Source organism: Hyaena hyaena, unplaced genomic scaffold (assembly GCF_003009895.1).
Source record: "Hyaena hyaena isolate Hyena2069 unplaced genomic scaffold, ASM300989v1 scaffold_36, whole genome shotgun sequence".
NCBI classification, from domain to species: Eukaryota; Metazoa; Chordata; class Mammalia; order Carnivora; family Hyaenidae; genus Hyaena; species Hyaena hyaena.
Window position 1 is genome coordinate 3,060,657 of NW_024080668.1, and position 13,574 is coordinate 3,074,230.

A 13,574-nucleotide genomic window follows, 5' to 3' on the forward strand; every position below is an offset into this window, starting at 1 on the left:
AGAATGTCTTCCTCTCTCTCTACCCCTCCCCTGCTCATGCTCCATCTTTTTGTCTCTCAAAAATAAATGTTCAAAATTTTTTTAAATAATAAAAGAGTAAAAAGACTGAACTTGGAGTTAGAAGGCTTGTGGGCTTTTTCCCCCCATTAATCAACTTGAGCTTTAGGACCTTTGTAGATTATGTGCCATCTTTTGAACCTCAGTTTAGTCAACTCATGAGTACACTGCTTTTTCCATTTACTTCACAAGGTTGAGAAATAAATGAGAGAAAATATATTAAAGTATCCTGTGAAATTAAAAAGTATCATATACTTGTGAAAGTCATCATCATCATTATTATATTTCTGGGAAGTACTTGGTAATGAGTCCCATTGTTAAAAAATTACCTGGAAGAATATGCCAGAGACTGCTAGCCAGACACCAAGAATCCAGTGTTTCCTCTTCTTCCTGGACCTATCACTGGACTGTGTCTTGGCCTCTCTTGCATTTAGATTTGGCTGTGTGACTGAGTTCTAACCGATGGAGTGAACAGAAATAATGTGTGCCACCTTAAGGGCCCAGCCCTTAAAAACCTATCATGAGGATATCCCTGAGCTTTTATTCTCCTTCTGTCTCCTTCTGTCTTCTGTCTTCAGGTTGGAATGGAGACAATCCTAGGGTAACTGTGAAAGCCTTTAAAGGTGGTAAAGCCTCCTTTAACCTGCATGGAGGCATCTGCACCCATCCAGTTCTGCTGCATGAGCAAGAAATAAATCTCCCAAACTGTTGTATTGGGATCTCTGTTCATTTATTGGTCTACTTGTCATAGCAGTAAGATGACTCCTAACAATTAAAAGGAGCATGCTAACACATGCTCTGCTTTTTCATTAGTGCTTTATGTTTTCATAATCCTTATAGCAACCTTACAAGGAAGGGATAACAGGTTAAAGCTATAAGTGTATAGATGTGGTCCATATACTTATAAAATTGAAGAAAGAATTATGTTTTTTCATTTGAGAATTTTTTGGTTAGAAAACTTAAATAATGAGATTTATGACTTATTTAAAAAAATTTTTAGGGGCGCCTGGGTGGCTCAGTCGGTTGAGCGTCCGACTTTGGCTCAGGTCATGGTCTCACAGTTCGTGGGTTCGAGCCCTGCATTGGCTCTGTGCTGACAGCTCAGAGCCTGGAGCCTGCTTCCGATTCTGTGTCCCCTCTCTCTCTGACCCTCCCCTGCATGCTCGTGCTCTCTCTCTCTCTCTCTTGCTCTCTCTCAGAAATAAATAAAACATTAAAAATTTTTTTGAGAGATAGAGACAGAGCATGAGCAGGGAAGGGGCAGAGTGAGAGGGAGACAGAATCGGAAGCAGGCTCCAGGCTCTGAGCTGTCACCACAGAGCCTCACAGGAGGCTTGAACTCACGAGCCTTGAGATCATGACCTGAGCCAAAGTTGGACGTTTAACCGACTGGGCCACCCAGGCATCCCTGAGATTTATGACTTATTATTAAAGTTTATTTAGATAACTTCTATATTTTTCAGTTGTTCATTGTTGGAGGCCAAGATTTCAAAAGAGTATAAGGTATTTTTTGGTTATATCTTGCTTTAATTGGAATTTAGTGTCTAAGTTTTTTTCTTTAACATTATAATGTTAAAGCTATCATAATCAGGGTATTTTTTTCTATTAGCTGGTTCTAACCCATTTTATTATAAAATTTTTTTGTTGGTGAGAGTACAGGTATCTAGACATGGTCTAAAACTTGCAGGACAAGACATTTTCCTTGAAATAAGCATGTGCGTGAAACTTCATATTACCTTCCTAAGGAATAATATTGGGGAAATTAAAATACACACTTACCCTTTTATCTGGCGGCATTTACCCTAAGTAACAGATAATATTGTACCAAAAGATTGAGAAGGAGAGGGTCACTTTAAATCTATTTAGGTTTGAGGTGGTCCACTAATGTTCCTAATATCAAGTACAATATTGATCAGTCTCCTTATCTAGCAAAGTTTAGCACCTTTTACTTTCTAGAATATTTTGATTATGAAAATAAATAATACGCCATCAAACATAATGAAAATAATCACAGAACTGGTGCACTTTACCGTCTTAGAGGAGGAACTGCCCCCTTTCTTCTTCAGCAATAAATTTAATTTGATACATTATATTTAGTAATCTGATTTCCCCTAGGAGGCTTGAGTTCTTCTCTGGGTTACAGTTAATTCAAATCAGGAAATAAGCTGTGGACAGCAAATTAGAAATAAAGAAGGGTAAGAAATAAACCTTATAGTAGAGCTTTAAAAGGTAGCAGCAAAGGAAAAAAGCAACTACAGGAAAGAAGAAAAAAGTAATTGTATAAGTAAGAGTCTGAAGGAATTAAGTGAATTGACAAGCTCAGGCCTGTTTTCTTGGATACCTTTTAGGAGTATTGAACTATTTATTACAGCACATATAACAATTGATATTAGTTAATTGCCTTAAAAAGTAACATAAAACTGAGTTATGTTCAGAATACTTTCTGGTAGAATGTGAAGTACATTTTAAAAAATTTTTTTCTAATGTTTATTTTTGAGAGAGAGTGTGCGCATGTTGCACGGGGGAGGGGCAGAGTGGAAGGGAGACACAGAATCCAAAGCAGGCTCCAGATACAGGGCTCAAACTCATGAACCGTGAGATCATGACCTTAGCCAAACCAGATGCTCAACCAACTGAGCCCCCCAGCAGCCACCCCAACTGCGTTTTAGAGTTTCTTCAGAACTTGTTAAAATCAAGTTTTGGGAGGTTTCCAGTGATCTGAAAATTTTAGTTAAATCAGAATGGCTTATTTCCTGACCAAATAGCTACTGTTTCTTAAAAATTAGTTCCTTGGTTGCATAGAAAAAAGTACGTGATTCTTGATTTCTGACTACCAAGTTACTCACCTTCAAATGCAGTTCCTTCAAATTATTAACCTTGGAGTGGTTTGAATTCTTATCTAGTTATGCTAGAAAGAGGCTACGTTTTTTAAAATCAGATTCTTGTAAGGAAGTGAAAAACTAGTGTAATTACTAACAGATGAGTTTTTGCACTTCAATTTTTTTTTTTAAATTTACTTACTTATTTTGAGAGACAGAGCATGAGTGGGGGAGGAGCAGAGAGAGAATCCTAAGCAGGCCCCACACTGTGAGCAAGAGGTGGTGGCGGCAATGCAGGGGCTTGAACTCACAATCAAGGGACCACGACTAGAGCTGAAATTAAGAGTCTGATGCTTAACTGACTGAGCCACCTAGGCACCCTTGTGCTTCAATTTTTAAGACAAAGTTTAATCCAGTTGGTATCTTTCATATAAATTGATTTTAATACTTTATATTTAGCTTTCTCCCTGCCCAGCCAAAACTATGTCTATATTCTTTGGAATCTATCGCTTGCTTTTCTAGAAAAATTGTTTCAATACAGCAGAAACTGCCTTCTACTTGGCTGATCATTTGTTTACAGGTACTTTGCAGTAAGATAACTGGTTGAAGCTGCTGAGATTTTATTTCTTCAGTTTATAAGTGGAGTGAAACATTACAGTTACACTAAAAGAGAAATATATTTTATTAAAGCAACTTTGCAGGGTTATTCTTCATGACACACTAAAGATACTCCTCAACAAAACCTACCACAGTCTCTCACATCTGGTAACTGTTCAGGAAACATTTGTTGAATGATGAATGAGCATTGAATTTGAACTAGTTTTCGTTGTCATAGCAACTCCTGTCAGGAGTCCTATATATTTTTAATTTTTTAAGTGTTTACTTATTTTTGAAGGAGCAGGTGTCCTATATTTAGAAGATACTTAACTAGAAAATATTAACCATCATCTACTAATTGTATTTATTTGTGTCCGAGATGCAGGTGGCAATAAAAATAATAGATAAGTCTCAGCTGGATGCGGTAAACCTTGAGAAAATCTACCGAGAAGTACAAATAATGAAAATGTTAGACCACCCTCATATCATCAAACTTTACCAGGTAGGACTTAACCTTATTCCTCTCTGTGCTTCTCACAACTTCTCTCTTTCGTATCATTTTTCTCTTTTGTGTTAGTTTTTTCAGTCTGTTTTAAAAAAGGGGATCATTATATGGTTTTATTAAGCCGAGTATAACCGTTTTCTATATTTAAATTAAAAATCAGGAAATAAAAAACTAGTAGCTTAATTTTAAGTTCTCTCTCAGACTGTAAGGCATTTAATTCAAAAGTTTGTAGTTTTGTGTTGATGGTACTAAAGCCTCTTGTCTTTTGGTGGCGGTACCATTAATGGGGATGTGGCAGTTTTGTTTATTTAAAAAAATACAGTTTATGTTTTATGAAATACCAAGGTTAAAACATATTATTTAGTGGCATACTTTTAATACTTAGAGCCAAATCTTATATTTTGTTTGGGTTATTTTGTCAGATAAAGTAAATGAGCCATTTAAAACAAAATCAACTTTATTGAAATACAATTTTGTAAAACAAACTATACCCATTTAAATTGTAAGCTGTGTTTTTTAAAAGGAAGATTTTCTCCGATTTTTAAAGAGTAATTCACATTGAGGAATGATAATGTAATACAAAACATTTTTTTAACATTTCTATTAATACGTAGAATTTTTACATTGGAAAACTATTTTTAAGCTAAATGTTACAATGTGCTAGCCTGTGACTTTGATCTCCACAGTCTGATGTGCGCACCCAGTGGTGTTCTGTACTCAGCCTGTACTGGCTTGTAAGATCTGACTGTTACATTTTCAGAAGTTTTACAAGGCAGTGACTATTGTGTTAATAACTCAAAATTGGCAATGGTGGGAGTATGTACACCACAGAAAGCTGTTTCCTTTTTTCCCCACAAGAGCTAATACTGGCCCATCACTGTGTGTACTCACATGGCTTAGCACAAGCTTCCCTTGGACATAATAAGAAAATATTAGAACATCTATGTGTATTTTTTTAATATTTATCTTCTTGTGTGCACTTTACAATGTATATAATGTGTTTATACAGTTACACAGCACAAGAGTGTAATTTGTATTTTTTTATGTTCACATAAACATATGCAGGTACATGTGTATATTTATATGTACATACGTATTTGGTGAGACAGCTTGTTATTGATAGAATTTGCAATTTAAAAGGTGTGGAAACCATTAGTGTTACCATTAGAATGAGAGACCATGATGTGTCATTCAAAACAATCCCCCAAATTTTGAAACTGCACATGGCTCCTTAGGTCTTATTTATATCACAGTATTCCTCCCTTTAAGCTTTTTTTTTTTTTTTAATTCTTAAAGAGGATACTTATAAGAAACTGATCACATCCTTAGAAGTCTGATGAACCATATGCTAAACTGAGGTTAAAACTACTGTGTGTCACATAATTCCATCTTCATTTGAGCTAAATAATTAAATTGACTTACTATTTGGCTTATTTAGCTGCAAATTGTAGATAGCTCTTTTCTGGCCTGATTGGGAACAGTCCTGAACCTACATGTTAGAGCAAAATTAGTTTTCAGCCTCGGAGTAGATGGCAGTTAAATTTTCACTGTTAGCATGTGCCAGTGCATTAAAAGAGAGTGTTACAGAGAATCTAAAATTCACTCATTTTGAACTTCTAAATTCATTTCCTTTTGGCTCATTATAGTTTGAAATATCAAGTTTGTAACACTGACACGCTTCCTTTTCCAACCTAGAGAAACTAAATAAAACTGTATGGCAGTGGAGTTATGAAGAAACTTTTGAACATTGTTTTTAAAATAACAGTAGTTTATAACAATATGACAGTATAGTAGGAGGAATATCCCATTGTGCCAGATTATCTAGGCTACAGGCCAGATAAACTGAGCTCTATTTTATTATTCCGCAGAGTCTACCAGATAGCACAGAGCTAGAAAAGTTTGTGAGAAGGTGATAAAAAGTTGTTCTTCAAAACTCCTGTTATCTATATTAATATTTCTTAAACTTGAACGTGCATAACAATCACATTTTTTATTTAAAAAAATTGTTAAAATGGAAATTTTGTGTCAGTAGGCCTGGGGTGGGGCCTGAGATACTGCCTTTCTCATAGATGTCCAGGCATGTGACTTCTGCTGGTCCAGGGGCCATCCTTGGAAACGAAAGAATCTAGGTTTTTCACAGAAGGGTTAGCATAAGGATATTGTCAGTCTTGTAAACTTTGCCATCTTCTGAATTATTCATAACTTGGGTAATTTTATTAGTAGTTTATTTAGTAACTCTATAGAATGTTGAATTGTAATAGAATTAAAATCCTTTCCTGTCAGACTAATATGGAATTATTTATCAATAGGTAATGGAGACCAAAAATATGTTGTACCTTGTGACAGAATATGCCAAAAATGGAGAGATTTTTGGTAAGCACTTTACTGTTCTTTACGTTTGGTACTAATTTGAATATGTCACTAATCTTCATGAATGGAGTATTTCCTGTTAATTTTCCTGCTGGTTTAAGAGTTGGTAGCTAGAAATTTTTAAGGATTAAAATATAGTAAATATTCAGTATAACAAAGATAATGGGATGTAACATATTCTCTTGTATTCTGGATGTTTATGGCATTGAAGTTGTTGCTTAATTCCGTCCCCTGCCTAAGAGAGAAGGAGAATCTCAGGAAGAAACTTGCAGTCATATTGGAAGGGGAATTTTCTTTCCTTTTTTCTTTTCTTTTACCTTCATTTTTTACCTTTCCTTCCAGGGACAGAATCAGTCAGCTAATACTTACTGAGTTCCTACTATGTCCCAGCATTGTTTTAGGCATAGAGGATATAGTGGTGACCTGAATAACTTGGTGCCCGCTTTGGTGGATTGTATGGTTTAGAAGCTGTATGAGCTGTACAGCAGTAGCTGTAAGACCCCAGGCAAGTCACTGCACCTCTCTGGGGCTTGGTTGCTTTATCTCTAATAAGGAGATTGTTTGATTTAATTGGGTTTTATGATCCATTCTGACCCTTAAAAAATTACAAATATTTTGTTCTAGTTTTCATCTGTTTTATTTTTACTCTGTAAAGGCAGCACACTGTAGGTAGCCTAAACATTTCTGGTTTTTAACCTGCACATTTAAGTCCAAAATGGTTTTTAAACAACCTTAGGAATTATTCACCTATAATAAATTGCATACATTTAATATGTACAATTTAATACGTTTTCACACACACACACACACACACACACACACAAACACACACACACACACACACACAAAAGAAACCATCACCACAGCTACGATATCCATAATTCCCAAAGTTCCTTTGTGCCCCTCTATGATTTCTCTTGCCCCACCTCACCATCCAGCAACTGCTGATCTGTTTTCTGTCACTGGACATTAGTTTGTGTCTTCTTGAGTTTTATATAAATGTGGTCATACAGTATACACTTTTTTGTCTGGCATCTTTCACTCGGTGTAAAATTTTAAGATTCATCCGTTTTATTGTGTATATCAACATATCATTTCTTTTTTATTGCTAAGTAGTTTATAAATCACTTTCTATTGTATAAATATATCCCAGTGTAACCATTCTTGGGTTAATAGACACTTGGGTTGGTTTTTGTTTTTGGCCATTAAACATGAATTGCTCTGAACATTCACATACATTCACGACTTCACATACAGTATGAGTCTTAAATATACTTTTGTTTTGTACCTTCTGGCCTTATGTTCTTGTCATACATTTTATTTATACCTTATTTTGTAAAACACAAAATACAGTGTTCTTTCATTTAAAAAGTCAATTATGTTTTAAAGAGATTTCAGTATTTCCTAGTGGACTGATTATTCCTACATCCCTGTATAGAGATGGGTGCTTTCATTTTCAATTCTTTGTACAGATACAGACCTTCATCCGGTGTCATTTGTCTTCTGTCGGAAGGATTTTCTTTGGCATTTCTTGTAATGTAGGTCTGTTGCTGATTATATCTTTCAGTTTTTGTATGTCTAAAACTCTTTGTCCGTTTTTGTAAGATATTTGTGCTGGGTATATATTTCTAACTTGGGTTTTTCTCTTTCAGTACTTGAAAGATGTCATTCCACTATATTCCTTTGTGCTTCATTTCTGACAAGAAGCCTGCTGTCTCTTTTCCTTTATTCTTCTGTGTGTGATGTGTCTCTGTTCTCTGGCTCTTTTACAGCCTTCTCATTACAGGTTTCAACAATTTGGTTGTGTGGTTTTCTTCATGCTTCTGTTTAGTGAGCTTCCTGGATCTGTGAATGTACAGCTTCCACCAAATTCTCCAAATTCAGAAAAGTTAGAGCCATTATATTCTTGACCAGTTTTTTGACTCACCCCGTATCGTCCTCTTAGAGATTCCAGTTACACATCTGTTAGACTGTTTGAAATTGTTCTACAGCTCACTGATGATGTTTTTCTGTTGTTTTTTTTTTTAATATTTTTTATTTATTTCTAGGAGAGAGAGAGAGAGAGACAGCGTGAGCAGGGGAGGGTCAGAGAGAGAGGGAGTCACAGACTGAAACAGGCTCCAGGCTCTGAGCTGGCAGTCAGCACTGAGCCCGATGCGGGGCTCGAACCCACAAACCACGAGATCATGACCTAAGCGAAAGTCGGACGCTTAACCGACTAAGCCACCCAGGCGCCCCGATGTTTTTCTGTTTTTAAGAAAATTCCCTTGTCTGCCTGTATTTCATCTTGGATAGTTGCTCTATTCTAGGTCTTCACATCATCGAATCTTCCACAATGTCTGATTTGTTATGAATCTTATCCAGTGTATTTTTCATCACAGACATTGCAGTTTTCTGCTCTGTAAACTTAAGGCCTTGTTTTTTTTTTTTTTCCTTTTTAGATCTACCGTGTCTTTAGTTGTCTTTTTTAACATCTGGAATATATTTTTAATAACTTATAATGTCCATGTCTCCTAATTCTCATATCTCTGTCAGCGCTGAATCAGTTTGGAAAGGTTAATGTTTCTCCCCCGTTTTGATCAGATTTTCCTGCTTCTTTACGTGCCTGGTAGTCTTTGATTGTGTCCGACATTGTCTGTTTTACCTTATTGGTTGCCACATATCTTTGTATTCCTATCCCTCTTCTTTATCTTTGACCTGGGACACAGTTAAGTTCTTGGGAAAAATTTATGTCATTTGAATCTTCCTTTTATGATTGGAGCAGTGCTCAGTGTAGGTATGATTATTCCCCACTTTGGAGTTCTCTATCCAGTACCCCATGAATTTGGGTTTTTGTTTTTTTTTTTTAACCTGGTCAGTAGAAACAAGCAGCGTTCCTGGTACCAGGCACTGTTCTCTCTAATCTTCATAGATGGTTCTTTTTCTGGCCTCTGGTAGTTTTCTCACATGCATGGGCCAAGCAGTACTCTCCTCCCCCGGATGCTCCCAGATCAAAACTGTGGGGTGCTCAGTGTGTATACCTCTCTCTTCTTTGGTGCTCTGTGTTTTGTTACCTCCATTCACCTCATTCTTCTGATACTCTCAGGTCTGTCTCCTTGCTCAGGGACTCTGCTGGGCACTGCCTCAGTTTCCCTCCCTACCCCGCGGCCTAGTCCCTCTTTTAAGGCATTAGCTGAGGGTATTCATAGGTCTCACCTCATTTATTTCCTGCTTCTCAGGGATCACTCTTCTTCTTTGCCTGATGTTCAGTGTGTTATAAACCAGTGTCTCATATATCTTTGTCTTTTATTTGTTGTGGGGGTCGTCTTGGTAAATCCAGTCCCTGTTCTTCCATCTTGGTCGAAAGCAGAAATCTCCAATCCTGTCAACATTTTCCTTAAGTTTAGCTATTTTAAAAGAAAGAATGATGTATATTTCTGTAGTTTTGAGCAATGTATTTAAAGTTGAATTCTAAATAAATAGTTCTGATTAAATCATTTTCTGATTGTATTTCAGCAAAGATAGCTTGCCTGTTTTAATTATTTCTTTCCTTTATTATGCTACTACTTATTGAGCTTCTTTAAATTCCTAAGGTATTTGTTTAGAAGCTCTTAACTGATGCTGCAATAGAAGGGTATGGGCTTTGAAGCCACGCAAATCCGGCTTACGGTATTGGCTACACCATATTAGTTGTTGCATTGCTTGGGCAAGTTTCTTTCCTTTTCTTTCTTTTCCTTTCTCCTTTTTTTCTGTCTTCTGTTCTTTTCCTTTTTATTTCTTTCTTATTCTGTCGTATATTGGCTCATCTATTCAGTTTAGTCAGTCAGTCACCGCAATGAAGAAAACAGACCGAAATCCCTGGTACGAACTCTACATTGTAATGTGGGGAGAGATGAAATACAAAGAAATTAAGTAGAATGTGTAGTATATTAGATGGTGATAGTGCTATGGAAACCGTAAAACAAGGAAAGGGGGTTGGGGAGTAGGGAAGTTGACTGCAGTGTTAAATAGAGTGACCAGGGAAGGCCATGCTGACATTTGAGCAGAGACTGGAAAGTACAGTCATAGATATGGGGGAAAGAGTGTTATCCAGGGAGAGGAAAGACCAAATGCAAGGGTCCTGAGGTAGCAGTGCGCACAAGGTGTAGTGGGGAGGCCAGTATGGCTGGAGATAGGCAAGCAAGAGAGAAGAGTAAGAGTGAGCCAGGAGGAAGAATAGTAGGAGATGAGATCAGAAAGGCAAATGGGAAGCAGGAGTAAGGCACTATAGGGGCTTTGTAGGCCATTATAAGGACTTTGGCAGAATTAGGGAACCATTAGAAGGGATTGAGCAAAGTGATTGGATCTAATTTTACTCTTTTTTTAAGTTTATGTATTTTGAGAGAGAGAGAGAAAACGCGAGAGGAGGAGGTGCAGAGAAAAAGGAGAGAGCAAGAATCCCACGGAGGCTCTGCACTGGCAGTGTGAGGCTTGAACCCACAAATCGTGAGATCGTGACCTGAGCTGAAGTCAGACACTTAACCAACTGAGCCACACAGGCTCTCCTAATTTGACATTTTAAAAGCACCAGTCTGGCTGCTGTGTTGAGAATGGATTGTAGAGAGTGAGAGTAGAAACACAGAGCAGGCTGTTGCAGTAGTCCACGTGAGAGATAATGTGGCTCAGCAGGGGAGTGGCACTACACGTAGTGCTCTGGATCGGATCCACAGTGTTTTGTGAGAAGAATCAGTAGGATTTCTTGATAGCTGGAGACCACCTAAATAGTGACTATGATTGGAGAAAAGACCAATGTCTTTTCCCTAAGGCACTCAACCATTAAAAGATTGGGGAAATAGCAGGAGCCAGCAAAGGAGACAAGAGAGTGTGGTGCCCTGGTAACCAAGTGAAGAAAATGTTCTCAGGAGGGTGGTGTGAATGAATATCTATGTCAGATCAAGAAAGATGAGGAATGATTGTTGACCATTGTATCTGGCAGTTGGTAAGAGCAGTTTTGGTGGAGTGAGTGGGTCAAAAGCTACATTGAAGGGTTTTTTGTTTTTTTTGTTTTTAAATATTTTTTTATTTATTTCTAGGAGAGAGAGAGACAGCGTGAGCAGGGGAGGGTCAGAGAGAGAGGGAGACACAGACTCTGAAATAGGCTCCAGGCTCCGAGCTAGCAGTCAGCACAGAACCTGACGCGGGGCTCGAACCCACAAGCTGCGAGATCATGACCTAAGCGAAAGTCAGACGCTTAACCGACTAAGCCACCCAGGCGCCTTACTATGTTGAAGGGTTTTAACAGCAAATAAGAAAAATGGAGAAAGCAGAATAGACTGCTCTTACAAAGAAACTGCAGAAAGGGAGACTAGAAATGAGGAAGTAGTTGAGCAGAGCCGTGGGGTCAAGAGGTTAAGTCTTTACCCAAAGGAATATTTTTAAAGCATTAAGCTATAGTTTTATGAGTAAACTAGAAATGGCTATTACATGTCAGGTGTCATTTCTGTGAAAATGGAATATTCTAAATTGTTCTTTCTTGCCAAGATTTTTGATGGTAAAGGTTTGGATCACATTGTTTTACAGAAACTGAAATCTAATTTTGGGAGTTTTAAATGTGCATAGTTTTTTAATACAAAATATCTAGGGTAAACATGCAAGATAAAACAGAGTAAACTGTAGCTTCAGGTAGGTGCAAGCACAGAAGAGACTGGTAGCCAGCCAGTTTCGGAGATATAGCCCATGAGGAAGTAAAACACAAGTGAAAAGTGCAGTCCATGGAACATTAATCAAGTAGTGAAAAATATGTATGAGGTATTTTTTTTAATGCTTATTTATTTAGAAAGAGAGAGAGCATGTACATGCGAGCAGGGGGAGAGGCAGAAAGAGAGGGAGAGAGAGAATCCCAAGCAGGCTCCATACTGTTAGTGCAGAGTCCGGCGTGGGGCTAGATCTCATGAACCATAAGACCATAACCTGAGCCAAAATCCAGAGTCAGACTGACTGAGCCATCCAGGTGCCCCAATTATGTATAAGATTTCAAGTGAGTTCTGAGCCAGAAATGTCTTAATTGGAGGTTTAGATGAAAAAGAATCACGTAAGTAGTATTAAACTATAAAGAACTATACATTAAAATTTATCTTCAATGTTTGTAATGTTGGACTTACTCTTTATACATTATAAGTATTCCTTTATTGCTTACTTTATGTTGGAGGGTGTTGTGTTCCTTTTTTTTATTTTTTACCTTAGTTTCATATTTAGTTGGCCAGCAAATCATACTCTGTGTTTTTGAAAAAGTGACTTGAAATTAAATCCTTCTGTTTCCACAGTCATCACCCTAATCTAGACTTTCATCACCTCATGTCTCAATTATGAAGACCTCATGTTTTACTACTCCCTATTTCTTTTCCAGTCAAGTGCATTTCTGATAAAATTCCTGTTTAATCTTCCCTAGATATTATTTTTATTATATTACTACTGTGTTCAGTTACCTTCACTTCCCATTGCTTTTTGGATAAAATCCAAACTCTTCCATCTGCAGATAGGGTATCTCCAGTAGGTAAATGGATGTGCCCAACTATTCCTTCTATAAATCTATGGATCACCCTTAGTAACCGACAGCCAAACTGCACATGACGCTGTCCACTTCAGTGGATAAACAAATTTTCTTCTTTCTTTGTTTTTATTTCCCATCCCTCTTGGTCTGTAATTTTCCAAGTTTTATTTTTAAAAAGTTAAAAATGTACCAATGTAAGAAGTCAAATAATTGTGCAGTTTGTTAGAAACAAGCTAAGTTTCCCATCCTCCTCCCCACCCCCATTTCCCTTCCTCAGAGAAAACCACTTTCACTTCTCTTAGCTGATTAGATTTGCCACCTTTTTCCTAAGTAAAATATGTTTATTGCTGCTGCTGGCTTTTTCTATTTTAGTCATAATCTTTTGAATACTTTTTGAATTCTTTCCTTAGTCCTATATGTAGGAGGTATATCTTTGAGAGGTGTGTGCAAGGACCAGTTGTGAGGGACCTTGAGTATTTGGATAAAGGGTTCAGATTATTTCTTACAGTGGGCATCTGAGAGTCAAAAGGTGGTGATGTGTGTAAGGACTTTTTTAAGGAAGATAAATCCCGCAGGGATGCATAGTCTGAATTAGAGGAGGAAGAAGGAGGCCATAAATTTAATAGACTCTTAATTGTCTAGAGGTAAGAGGCTGAATAAATGCCTAGATTAAAATGTTTGGGGGGGGGTGCCTGGGTGCTCATTCGATTAAGCATCT

The 13,574-nt window shown here is 37.3% G+C and overlaps 1 protein-coding gene across 1 annotated transcript in view; it reads left to right on the forward strand.

Moving 5' to 3' along the window:
• Window positions 1–13,574, forward strand: part of SIK2 (salt inducible kinase 2) — a 122,473-nt gene that overhangs the window by 16,046 nt on the left and 92,853 nt on the right. The window contains exons 2-3 of the mRNA XM_039229233.1: window positions 3,859–3,975; window positions 6,288–6,351. Coding sequence (XP_039085164.1) covers window positions 3,859–3,975; window positions 6,288–6,351 — 181 coding nt within the window. The remainder of the gene's footprint in view (window positions 1–3,858; window positions 3,976–6,287; window positions 6,352–13,574) is intronic.